We start from the raw sequence: 12,471 nt of genomic DNA on the forward strand, positions 1-12,471 counted from the left end.
ATTGACATCTTTAACCAGGGGTATAGAAAAGTAGTGTGGACATAGAAAACTATTGGTAGGGTAGTTTTCTATACCAATAAACAATGCTTTTGATACACCTATGTAACATATTTGAGATTGAGAAATTGAGTATTTTCTTTGCGGTGACTCAGCTGCATGTATTGGGACCCAAAGGCAGTGCTACAGTGCGCAGAATCTCAATTTTCTGTTTTTTGATATTTTTATCCTGAGATACAATTCTATGCTGATAAAAGAGATCCTCAACCATGTTCAGCAATGTATGTGAGTATGTATGCACAATCTTACACAGATTGACAGACACCTTTTACATACATACAATATGACTGATGGAACATGCTTTTGGCTTTGAGTCTAGATTTATATTCAGTCCTTGTGGTCATGTGGATATTTTCATCCGTGGGTATAGAACAGAATGGTTTGTCTAGGCATAGAGGATACTATCTCTATGGGTATAGAAAAGCACTTCACCCATAGTTTTCTATGCCCGCTCTACTTTTCTATACCCCTGGGTAAAGATGTCATTTGGTGTAGTGTGAAGGCGTGCAAGACACCTATTTAGGCTTGATCACAAACGTCCAGATAAATATCTTCGAATGGACCTTTCCAGACAGGCCGGGTCCAACTGCTGTCGAAGCATTCTGCTTCCTCTAAGTACAGCCAAGTTAAATGCGGAAGAGAAGCAGGTTGAATGCCAAGTGGTGATTGACAGGGTTGTTGGTCTGTCCCAGTATTTGGAGCACTTGCGCTGATCCTTGTACACCAGAAACGCCTTAATTGATGAAGGTTTGAAATGAGCTTGACCAGGAGTGTTTCACTGAAGCAAGGTCAATCTTCAGGAGATGAGAGTTGAAGATCTGTAAGTGAGGAGAGTTGAGAGATAGGTTCAATGAACTTATTCATCATCTTATTGTCATAACACCACATTGAAGCTCCTGTGTCTGGACTAGAATCTTCAGTGATGTATTCACATGGGTCTAGGTTGATATCAAGTCAGTCCAATCGAGGGCAAGCCTGTAAGATCATGAGTAGTAATTCAGATTGAGTCCCCAAATCCCACTGTACTCAAGTGTGCGCGTTCCAGGTGTGGGGTTGCCCTAAATTTGGCTTATGCTCGAGCAATTCTGCGTAGGAGACCCTCCACTGAAGCCACTTTACGTGCTCCGAATGCCTCTGAACCACGGTCTGCGTTCTGATTAAGCTCTTAACTGGCGCATCTATGAGCTCAAAGTACTGGAAGAAGGTTTGAAAAGAATCAACATCATGGTCGTGATATTGTCAGACTCAGATCAAATCAAATCCCTTATAATAATAAAGTATTTTATGTTAGTGTTAAAAAAATTGCCATGCCTATCTTGCTATGACTACATATCTAATTAGTGATTAAGTATTCAAGGCTATGTCAGTCCCTCTTCCTTGGTAAACCACAACGAATTGAGCTTCGCGAGGGCGCAGCAAACGCGCTCGTGAGGGGCTTTCAACCTTAAGGACAATTATGTGTTCAAGGCTATCCCACTACTCCCTTTTGCAACACGTTTGTGATCCTATCGCAGACCCAACATCTTCATGTTCACCAGCCGCTCTTCTCTCCAATGCTATCTTTTGCAAATTAACAAATCCTTCATCAACACAGTTTGATTCTTCAGGACTCTTTATTTGATTTTGGAGGGTATTCTTAACTTGACACAAGCAAAGGTCTGAAGAGAAGTTTAAAATTGATTTGAATTACAAAAACTCAGTACCTTGAAAGTGACAATATCACTGGGAATGCGATCAATCAAGTCAATTTTAGAATTCATTTTTCAATAACTCGCACTGCTCTCATCTCTCCTTGCTTAATCAACAATTTACTCATCTCAAGACTAGCACAGAGTTCCACTATCAATTCCAATATCAAGAACTCATACCCATCTTTAAAATTGAACCAGATTGTTTAAATCATGGGACTTCCATTGAGTTCGTTAAAATTTGATACTGACCTTTATCCCCAAAGCAACATTGATTAAAGACAATATTACTTCCAAAAGTGTTACCATAGCTATAATTATCATGCTTGGATCCGAGAATTTCATGAGATTCTAAACACAACCTTCAAATGGCAACAAGCCATTCCATCAGTCAGTAATCCTAAATATATCAATGGGAAAACCATCAAAATCAAGAAAATCCTATGAATCACTCAATCAATAGTGTTAGAAATTGAATGAAGGCTCAGCTTGAGTTAAGGAGATGATACATGTCACATAAGTTTGTGAATACATCTGAAATATACACAAAATAAATCACCTCAGATCTTTTTTATTTCTCATATTGACCACATTTTGATTTGGAAAATACCAGTCTCATTGGCTATAAAACAATCAAACTCAGTCATCAACAACCTAACTAATAACTGTCTTCATCTATAACATGACCTTACACCTTCAAAGAGTTGAATCATTTGTTTTTTGAAATCTAATCATCAGGTGGCTGATTTACCAGCACTCATTTAATAAAGTTGGTTGTAACCTAACTTCAAACCTGTTAGCATATCTGGATGCTGAAAAGACATGTCAGTTTGTTTTATATGTTGCAGTTGTCTCTGTCTTTTTTTTCTGAATCTTCAAACCCAAACACATCATATCCCAGCTATATGCCTAAACACCTTGGTGTGATTCCAAATGAAGCCTCAGACATGATTTGATTGAGGATATTTGTTACATTTGTCAACCAACACTTTGGTCTTTTAATGATTCATCCTGTCTGGAAGTATGATGAAACAAAAATAATTTGGCCTGTGGTTCCACTGATATCATTCAGATTCAATGTCAATTTCAATCAAATTCACACCAAATGACACAAAATATGAATATCCAATCCTTAGCCATTAGATTAAGTGACATGGAATGAGCAAACAACTAATTGCACTTCAAGACTAAGTGATCTGTAATCTCAGGTATATAGAATCTAAATCATCTCATATCTGCATAAAATAATGTATCCTGATTGATGTCAAACTCATTCCCTGTTTGAAATCTATGATTCTCCTTCAAATGCAGGAGTTCATTATTTATATGGATTGGTCAAGACAAACACAAGCTCTTTGTTGTGTGATGTATTCCCTTATGATTGTACTGAATCAACAGGCTTCTGTGCCCCACATGGAAACCAGGATGTAATTTGTCATCACAAAGTGCATATGGACCTCATAAGATAAATCTACCTGTTTGGAAGTTGACATGTAAAACAGATTTTGGGTGTGAGAAGTGAGCTGTATCTGCTCATACAATGATACATTGATATGTGTTTTTTTGTAACGTTTGAATAGAACCTTCACTGGAGACTTTGGACAGGACACTACAGCAAGGGGTTTTCTAGAACCCAAGAGATCTGATCTTATATCACTAAACCTGCAAGGACACATCTGGCTCAGAAGGATAGAGGGTGAACAACCAGTCCCAATATCTCTCTACAAGCACTACAACACTAATGAGAAAAGATAAAGATAAATAATGAATGAAACTGTAAGTCATACCTGGTTTCAAAGGATAGAGGCTGAACAATCAGCCCCAAAATATCTAAAGAACCGGTTGAGAGAAAAGATGAACACAAGTCATATATTAAGTGTAGCTTGATTCTAAGTGTTTAGTATCAAGTCGTTTTCTTTGGTGTTGTGTGATGATCAACTGTCTTAGATTTTTCTCTCCCAACAAATACCCCTTGATGCAAAAGCAGAGGACATTTACAGACAAATTTTAGAGTCATCTGCGGATCCTTGACCCACAGCAATGTTGGACCTGTGTGTTGCTAGGGGTGCACAATGTCAAGCAACACATGGCAACGGTCACACGTGAGCAATGCACCGCAAAGAAACGGGCAGGCAATTGCGCAATGCATTGCCCCTTGGGGCAGGATCTTCCGTCATTGTGTTGTGGTGTGGTGTGGTGCCGTTGCCAGCCACACAACTTGGCAATGGGCTGGGCCGGCCAACTTGGGGTATGCCATTTCATGATCAGCAGCTGCTCACTGCTCAGCATCCCTTGCCTCAATCACGGTTCACCAGCAAATAAATCCAGCCAAATCAATCAACACCAAGCAACGTAATGGTAATGTCTTTGCTGGATGTGTTGCAGCTGAGTAGGTGGAAATAACAACACAACGGGTACGGCTAAATGTTTTCCAAATTCATGCAAAGTTTGACTGCTGAGAACATTTGAATTTGCACCAGTTATATTTTTCCCTTCACAAAAGCTGACATTGAAATAGTGGATATTGAAATATGTTGTGAGTTTGAATACATCATCAGAAGAAGTCCAACAGACAAGCTGTACATTATAATCTGTCTCAAAAAGCTAATGGAACCTCTCCTTCCCATGTAATTAATCAAACCTACTGAAAGGGTAGGCCTGTCAAATATTTGATCAAGCCTAGGGGGCAGCCCCCACCCCCAAGATCGGGAGAGTCCTTGGCCTCCGCCCCCAGCAGGGGTGGGAGCTGGGATGAGTTTTGGACCAAAATTCTTGCAGGGCATTGTCGGGGCACAATTTGGGAGCAGACCCAATCCCCTGCAGAATATAAGAAAGTCAAGGGGGACAGTTGGGAGGCAGCACAGACCTGAGCTGATGATGAGCAGTTAAATTTCACAGTTTTCATTTTGTGTTGGCAAATAGCTTTGGTCAATATAAGTTGTAATTTAATCTACCTATTTCCTTTTGGATGTTTTATAAATACACAAGATGAAAAAATGATGAGCACATGAAAGGAAAAAGCAGGCAGAGGATGAAGAATTTCTCATGCACTAAAGGCGTATTTTAGTAATGAATATAAACCTACTCAGTTTATGTGACTGAACCTCAAATAATGTTCTCAAGGAAGATCTTGTGGACACCTTGTGTCTCTTTGCAGATGAGGTCAGAGATACACTCCACACTTCCTCTTTGTGCTATAGTTTTACAATCATTTGAGAATAGAATATTCCATTATAAAACTCAAAATTCAATGTTTGTGATGGCAAATTCAATTTTTTGCCTTTTTTTGTCAACTCACGGCATCCCCCAGCGGAAAGCCGGGGGCGGGCTGCTGGATAGCCCACAAGGGCTGGTGAGGAAGCCCATAGTATTTGTGGATGAGATGAGTGACAAGATTCTCTGACAACAAGAGAGCCAAAGTCAATTCAATCCTGACATGTCTTAACACTTCCAGGAAATGTATGTACAAACTTTGATCTTTGTTGCTTTTTGATCTTTGTTGCTTGCGTGTTGATCTTCCTACAGATGCCCTTGCTGGTCAAAAACAAGATGCTGCATATATGATTTCAAGTTGAAAGTCAATCTCAAGGGTATTGCTATTTTGTGTGGTAGAATTGAGTGATACAGGATATAATTCCAGATGTAGCAGTAATCAATGACCATTCTAAGATAAACAAACAGCAGCTGAAGGATAAAACACAAAATTGTGGATCAAATATGACCATAAGTTGTGGTATTAGACCTATTCAAAGAGTGAGATTGACAAAATACAGGACTAAAGAAGTGACAAGCAAAAACATTGTGGATCATTGATTGTTTCAATGGGTGGAATTTCTAACAAACCAAACACACACCAAGGCTACATGCATCAATAGGATGCTATACAGTGTGGCGGCTGGCTGCCTAATGTCTTGTTCTTGACAAAAGGAAAACATGCCTCATAAAGGTAACCACGACATAGTCGATGAAACACACGGTCGACTGATGCAAGGTTTTGAATATAACCTGAGACATTGGCTTTGGAAGAGTAAGGATATATACATTGTGTCAGTATACCAGGTAGTGTTGGAGCCGCAAGCAGGTGAGCCGATGATTCCGCGCTTGACAAGGATATTTTCCAATTGATTTAGGCCATTGCTATTTGCAGCCCACAAAAAAACCATGTAGGCGCTGGCCTATTCTATTGAATGAACACAAGTTTTATGTGATTTTGGTTTATATACTTTCTTTCATTTTCTTGTGCTCTGTTCTCATTTACTCATCTTCTGTCCTGGATGGTTTTGATAGTTTGTATTGGTGGCATTATGGGAGAAGAGGCACACAGTAGATTTGGAGGGGACAAGATCTTTTATGATGGTTGAACTTGTGGGAAAATTCAACATAAATCCAAGTCTATGCAGGAAGAAGAACATTGTAAGATGAAATCACAACTTACCCTTCTTTATAAGCTTGGGAAAGGCTCATTTTGACAAATTTTCTTCAACCTAGATATCTAATGTACATATTTTGGGATGTTAAGTTTAACCTCATTTTCTCTTTCTTTACTGAAATCTACTTATCATATCAACAGCACCCTTGGATCGAGTCACTAAAAGTTCATTTCATAACAAAATTTTGTATCAGCCAAATCAAGATAAGTAAACAGTTTCATTCCTTAACTTGATTTGGTGATCACAAGAAAGTATTCCAGCTGTGAAGATGATTTCCCAGTACTGCATAGTCTAGCCTGGTCAAGTACTGATCCCATCCTTGTGCATCCTGTGGACCACATTCAGTTTTCCAAATTGATGAAGGGCTTCATATTGAATAACAAATCGTTCATCTAGCCAGTGATCAAGTATTAACCAGCTGAACAACTTGAGGTTCTGATATGCACTGGATGTCAATATAAAGATTAGATCTTCTAGTTCACTTTTACAATTAATGATATGACCAATGAGAGTCTTTGATATTGTAAATGAAAGTCAAAGTTGGAGTTTGGGCTGTCTAGCAAGGTCTAGGATTGTAAGTGCTGATCTCAAAGCAATTGACAGAGAAAGAATTATGCATACAAGGAGTATTGATATTTTCTTGAGATTTGATCAAAGTTTATTGATCAACAAGATAAATCAGATAAACCTCACAAGATCCCCTGTTTCACAGCTTTTGGACACTGCAAGTTTGGTTAGAAATTTAATTATGCAAAAAACCCCGGTACAAATTTGGACTTAGTTAAGTTTGTGCATTGTCTAACAAATTTGGTCTTGTTTTGTGATCTTCAATCAAGGGAAATCAAAAGTTCTTTTGGTAACTTTCCCAACAATATCATTATTATGATGCCCATTTCAATTGAATCCAATCTATAATCTTATACAAACATCCATCAAAATGTTCTAAAAATGTATTCCACTTTCTACAAAGACCAAACATACATCTTTGAGAAACATTTTTTTTCTTGATTGATAATTTTTTTTTGCTTAACAAGATTAAGAAACAACACAACAATTACAAGAGACATAGACTTAATTTTTTCATCAAAAGATCCTATATTTTTGGTAAGTAAAGTACATAAATTGCTAATGTATAACAAGCAAAGAAAAAAAAGCATACAAAACAAGAGATTCAAGAAGCTAATCGAATTTTTGTATCATGATCAAATAAAGGATCAGTATCAAGAGAATCAAGATTGACCAACAAATCATGATAAGAAGGTTTAAAAGATTCATTAAACAATAATACCAAACCGTTTTGTAAGATCCATAAATGAGATTCAGATTTAGTAAACCAAAACATAACTATCGAATAAAGAGCAATGAGAAAAGTACCGATCAAAGCAGTCAACAAAACCATCCAAAATGATAAATGATTTTGATGACTAGCTTGATGATTGAAGTGTAATGGATTTTCAACTAAGATCGTATAACTAATCGTAGCACCAATCGTACTCCAAAGCGGAGCTTGAGTCAAGATAAACAGTAATTCTTGTGATAAACTTTTCGGTTGGTTTGGTTTGGTTGAAGTAGTAAAGAAATAAGAAGTAAAGAAAACCATGATAGCATGTAAAAGACCACCGATCAAACCTGCCAAAGCACCTATCCAGATAATCGAAATCGATATCAATGGATGATGTTGTAGACAGAAAGATCCAATGAAACCAGTTAAACCACCGACGATCGTATTACCGATCGAACCGAGGATTATAACTTTTATCCACTTTAAGATTTGATAAGATTTCATATCAGATTGAGTTGACATGTTTAAAAATCGATGACGATAATCAGGAACTAAGTGCAGTCGATTTTAAGTATGCAGATGTAGCTTCCAAGGTTGTGATTGGTGGGGCAGTTCTGATATGGTTTTTGAAAGCTGCCAAAACAAAAATCGAGATGGCATTAGTTTTGTAGGGTTTCACATAAACTTTTTGGAAGGAAAACTTACCTATAGACGTACTGATATGTAATCGGATTAACCTGATATAAAAGTTCGATAAAAAGCTTGAAGAAATGAACTTCTTTTACAAATTTGCTAGCATGCAAAGCTCTGAAAGGCCTAAAACGAGTTGAGCAGAAAATGAGGAAATTCGTATGAAGAAAAAAAAACAGAAGAAATCAAGCGAGATGAGAGCTCTATATTTGGAATTGTAGAAGAATCAAGAAGTCGAGCAATTCAATTCCCAAACAAATCTTGAGAAATCAAGAAATGTTTGAATTTTTTTTTGGGAAAATTTGACAAAGTGTGTCCATACAAAAAGATGATGAACTATTTATACCCTTTCATTCAAGTTGGAGTTCATCAAACCGTTACCAACTAATCAAAACTTCATCAATGACAAAGCTCATCAAGAAATCAAATCAAGAATCAAGTTGATATGGTTTCCGATTTCAATGCGGATATCATATTTCAAATCAAAATCAAAATCAAATCATCAGAACTCATCAAAGCTCATCAAAAACAAAACTCAAGATTTACACAAGCTGCCATAATCCATTGCCCTCGGACGGGGATATGAGTCATGTGCGTAGGACTGCGTGCACGGTGCATTGATCCGGATTCCGTTGTTATCAAGCTTTTGTTTTCATCACTTTGTTTTGGCTTGAAAGTTGAACTGACACAGCTCGCCGGATAAGATAAACAAATATAAAATCCTTGTAAATTGTTAGGGTATTGAAGAGTGTTGGTAATAAGTTTAAAGTGTAAATTGAAATCCACTCCTTTACCTCTTGTCAGAAATACCTTATTCACGACTCACGAGTTCTTTCAGGAAACAACCATCTCAGTGCTCACCTGTCACCAGAACAGAGATACCGAATCATTTATTCAACTTGGTGTCGAACAAACCTCACTTGATTCCTCCTTCCCTTTGACGTTGATTCAGATTGATCTGATTAATTCTTTAAATGGAAGAATAAATTTTCAACAAGATGATAATCTCAAAATCGAAATCATAATCTTGCTTCATCTGCAAGTGATTGTATTTTTCAATTATACCAAAACAAAATAAAATTACACTAAAAAGAAGTTTAAAATTTCTCCCAATTACTTAAACATAAGATCTAAATTCATCCAAATCAACTCAAAATCCTAGACTTCAATCCCCATCAACTTCAATCAAACGGGATTCGTTTAATACTAGGGTTCGATCCCATCCTTCGTTTTTGTTCATCTTGAACAGCCGCAAAACTACTAGGAATCGGTATCCCACAACACTCTCCCCATCCTTGTTGTCCTTTGATATGTAAATGTCCATCATGATCTATAATCAACTTATCATTCGAATCAAATTCATCCGGAGTTTTGGCTTCTTCGCTGACTTCTTCATGTGGGAATGGTAGTAAACTTCCAAACAGAAAGTGTTGTGCTACCGGTAGTTTTCCAAGTACTTCTGCTTTATACATCTTAATCATTCCTGAATTGACCTATACATTTTTTTGCAAACCGTCAAAAACATTTTCGTCAGGTCAGGATCGGATCGGTAAAGTGAACGAGTAAACAAATATGATATCTATTGTCTTTCATACCTTGTCCCATGTTTTTACACCCGAAATATCATCCAACATAGGTGAATGCCAACGTAAACTGGCTGTCTTGATCTAAAAAAATGAAAGAAAACCTTAGAATCCATCATGATCCCAAGAAAAGTTAAAAAGTAACATACCGAGTTAATGAATTGGATGCAAGCCAGGTACATGTACTGATCACTATATCCTTCCAATACATCAGGATCATGTATAGATTTGGGTTTGATGTATTTATGACCTCTTAATTGACTTGATCCGAACAAGAAAGGTAAGAAATGATAATCATCAAGTCCCCATACCCCATGCGAGCCTAAGTCGAACCAGTCCACCAGGCTTAGTCAACAAAAGGTCTTGATGGTTTTCGACACATAGACAAGACGGAAAAGTGACAGCACTCACCAGCTGGCTCTAACCAGTAAGTGGATTGCAAGAAACGCATGACCTCGATATACCTAAACTTAGGGAAACGGGATGCATCTTGATCAGTTGAGATATACTTGGATAAAGTATCCAAGGGAAGTCACAGACTTCCAAAAGACTTTCAGGACCAAAGCAGGATAATCTTCCTTTGAAAACACTTTGAGTTTACTCAAACAAAGCCTTCCAACACAAGAAGTTGAAAAAAATCAACATTAATGAACATAAAAAGGGCTTGAGTATCGATTAGGAAGTTACTAACATCCAACATAAAAAGTTTAATTCCATTCCACTTCCATAATCAATACGAGTACGATTTCCCCATGATTCGATAAGGTAAGAAGAAGTTTCTTTTAAAAGTGATTCGGATATAGGTATCCATGATTGAAGGTGATTTACTTCCTTACAAAATAAACACGAGAGAACTCAATTAGATACTGAATTTTTTGGTATGGAAGGTAAAGGTAAGCATATCTTACCTGAACAAGTTGGTCGTAAAAATTTCTGAAGGCTGGGTTCCCGAATCGTGAAAGTTTGTTATCGAGAGGTGGATGTTGGATTGCTATTTGTTTTATGTTTTCGAGTAGGTCAAGAGCGGCTTGAACGTTCTATAAAAAGGGAAGGTATCAAGTTCAAAGTACATGAACTTGTGGAAGATTAGAAGGGACTGACTGTTGAAAGTTGAAGAGGTTGATTAAGTGGTAAACCATGAACCGAATCATTTAATTCCACAATAAAATCGACCACTTGAGAATGAGTTTCTGATGAGACGAATGTATCGAGATGAGCATTCGAGATGATCACTTTTGAAAGGGTTTCTATTTCTTGAGTTAAGTTTGATTTCTCTGAACCGTTTTCCATTTTGAGGTTTTGCTTTGTTTGTGTTTGTAGGAGATTAAGAATTGAGAATAGCTGGATGGTCGAGATTGCCACTGGATCAGATTTGGATTACAATTGAAGCTTGTATAAAACCATAACATGCTTACATGCACTATGGCTTTAAACCATGAATTCAGTCAGGTACGTTCGGTTTGATTGAGAATCGAGAATGTGATCAAAAATAAAAGAACAACAGGTATACCGTATGGGTTTCTTTTAGCTGAGAAGATTTGGAATCAGACTGATGTTTGATCGTAAAGAAAACTACAATCTGGAGAATGCGAATGATTCTAGAAAATTGATATGTGATGAGTTCAGAAAAGTGGAAACATGAACGATTATAAATGAATCATCAAACGCATCACATCGCGTCATGATGTTCGAAAGAATCATTAATCATTATGCACACATAACTTCATAATCATACGCGTCCTGCGTCCTAACAAGTGATCATCCCATGACTCTCAACCAAAATAAGTTTGGTCAAGCTTCAAGGGAGTCATGTTGATGGGTGAAGGAATTGAACACAGATATAGAAAGGAAACCTCAACCCTGTCTTCCAGTCTGCTTTCAACATCATGAAAGATTATAAGGATGAAGCTAAGAATTTGGTTCAAAGTTGTAGTACATACATAGGCTTCTCCTCCTTTCTCATCCACAAACCTGGCTTCCAATCAGGAGGATACATTCACATTTCTGGTCATGACACTCCGCTCATGAGAGGTTCAGGAATATGTGTCTTCTTTATCAACAATGGGATAAAAATTAATCCAAATCTAAATCCAAAAAATGTGTATTCAGTCTTGAATCCAACTTCAGCTATCAGTTTTCATTGAGATTTACCAAAAAGAAGGATATCATTCAGTCTCAATAATCTCATCATGATGATACTGTGAAGTTCAAGGATATATATATATGTCCACTCCTTTTCTTGGAGATGATAACAAGGAGTACTGGATCATTTTGATATACTTTGTGATCATCAACATGCCTATGCTATTGTTACCACTAACCTCCAAAGTACGCAAATCTTCCAACCTCAGGTAAATATGTGGCAGCTTTCAACAAAAGTATAAGCTTTCTCTTCATATTTGTTATATGTCTGATAAGTCAAGGTTCAACATGATTTCCAAATTGTTCAATTGGTGTGAAAAAGAGTTCCAGTACTGTATTATATCACCACTTACTTGATCAAAACCTTCAATGATGTGACCTCTTGCAGGTTTGAATTTTGTTTCCGAAATCTAAACTTCCTTTGAAATTGATTCAAACTTTTCTAATGATGAATCAAATCTTCTACCAGATTTGAAGGCAATATATGAGGTATAGAGATTTAAGTGTATTCAATGAAGAGTGTTTACTTGTTTACTTTCAGCTCATGATAATGTGTACGTCAATTCATCTTCAACATTTTTACTGATTATCAAGCTGTC

The 12,471-nt window shown here is 37.1% G+C and overlaps 2 protein-coding genes across 2 annotated transcripts; both read right to left on the bottom strand.

Moving 5' to 3' along the window:
* Positions 1-7,346: 7,346 nt before the first annotated feature.
* Positions 7,347-7,979, bottom strand: MELLADRAFT_109601 (uncharacterized protein; the record flags this gene model as incomplete). Its single annotated transcript, XM_007413527.1, has 1 exon — positions 7,347-7,979. The coding sequence occupies one exon, from the start codon at positions 7,977-7,979 to the stop codon at positions 7,347-7,349; it is 633 nt and encodes a 210-aa protein (XP_007413589.1).
* Positions 7,980-9,086: 1,107 nt separating this feature from the next.
* MELLADRAFT_78664 (uncharacterized protein) lies at positions 9,087-11,072 on the bottom strand (the record flags this gene model as incomplete). The annotated part of the gene is made up of 8 exons (XM_007413526.1): positions 9,087-9,640; positions 9,743-9,814; positions 9,880-10,052; positions 10,142-10,194; positions 10,271-10,342; positions 10,422-10,561; positions 10,639-10,767; positions 10,832-11,072. 8 exons carry the CDS (start codon positions 11,018-11,020, stop codon positions 9,329-9,331), a joined length of 1,140 nt encoding a protein of 379 aa, XP_007413588.1.
* Positions 11,073-12,471: the final 1,399 nt, after the last annotated feature.

Source organism: Melampsora larici-populina (assembly GCF_000204055.1).
Source record: "Melampsora larici-populina 98AG31 unplaced genomic scaffold MELLAscaffold_37, whole genome shotgun sequence".
Classification (NCBI taxonomy): Eukaryota; Fungi; Basidiomycota; class Pucciniomycetes; order Pucciniales; family Melampsoraceae; genus Melampsora; species Melampsora laricis-populina.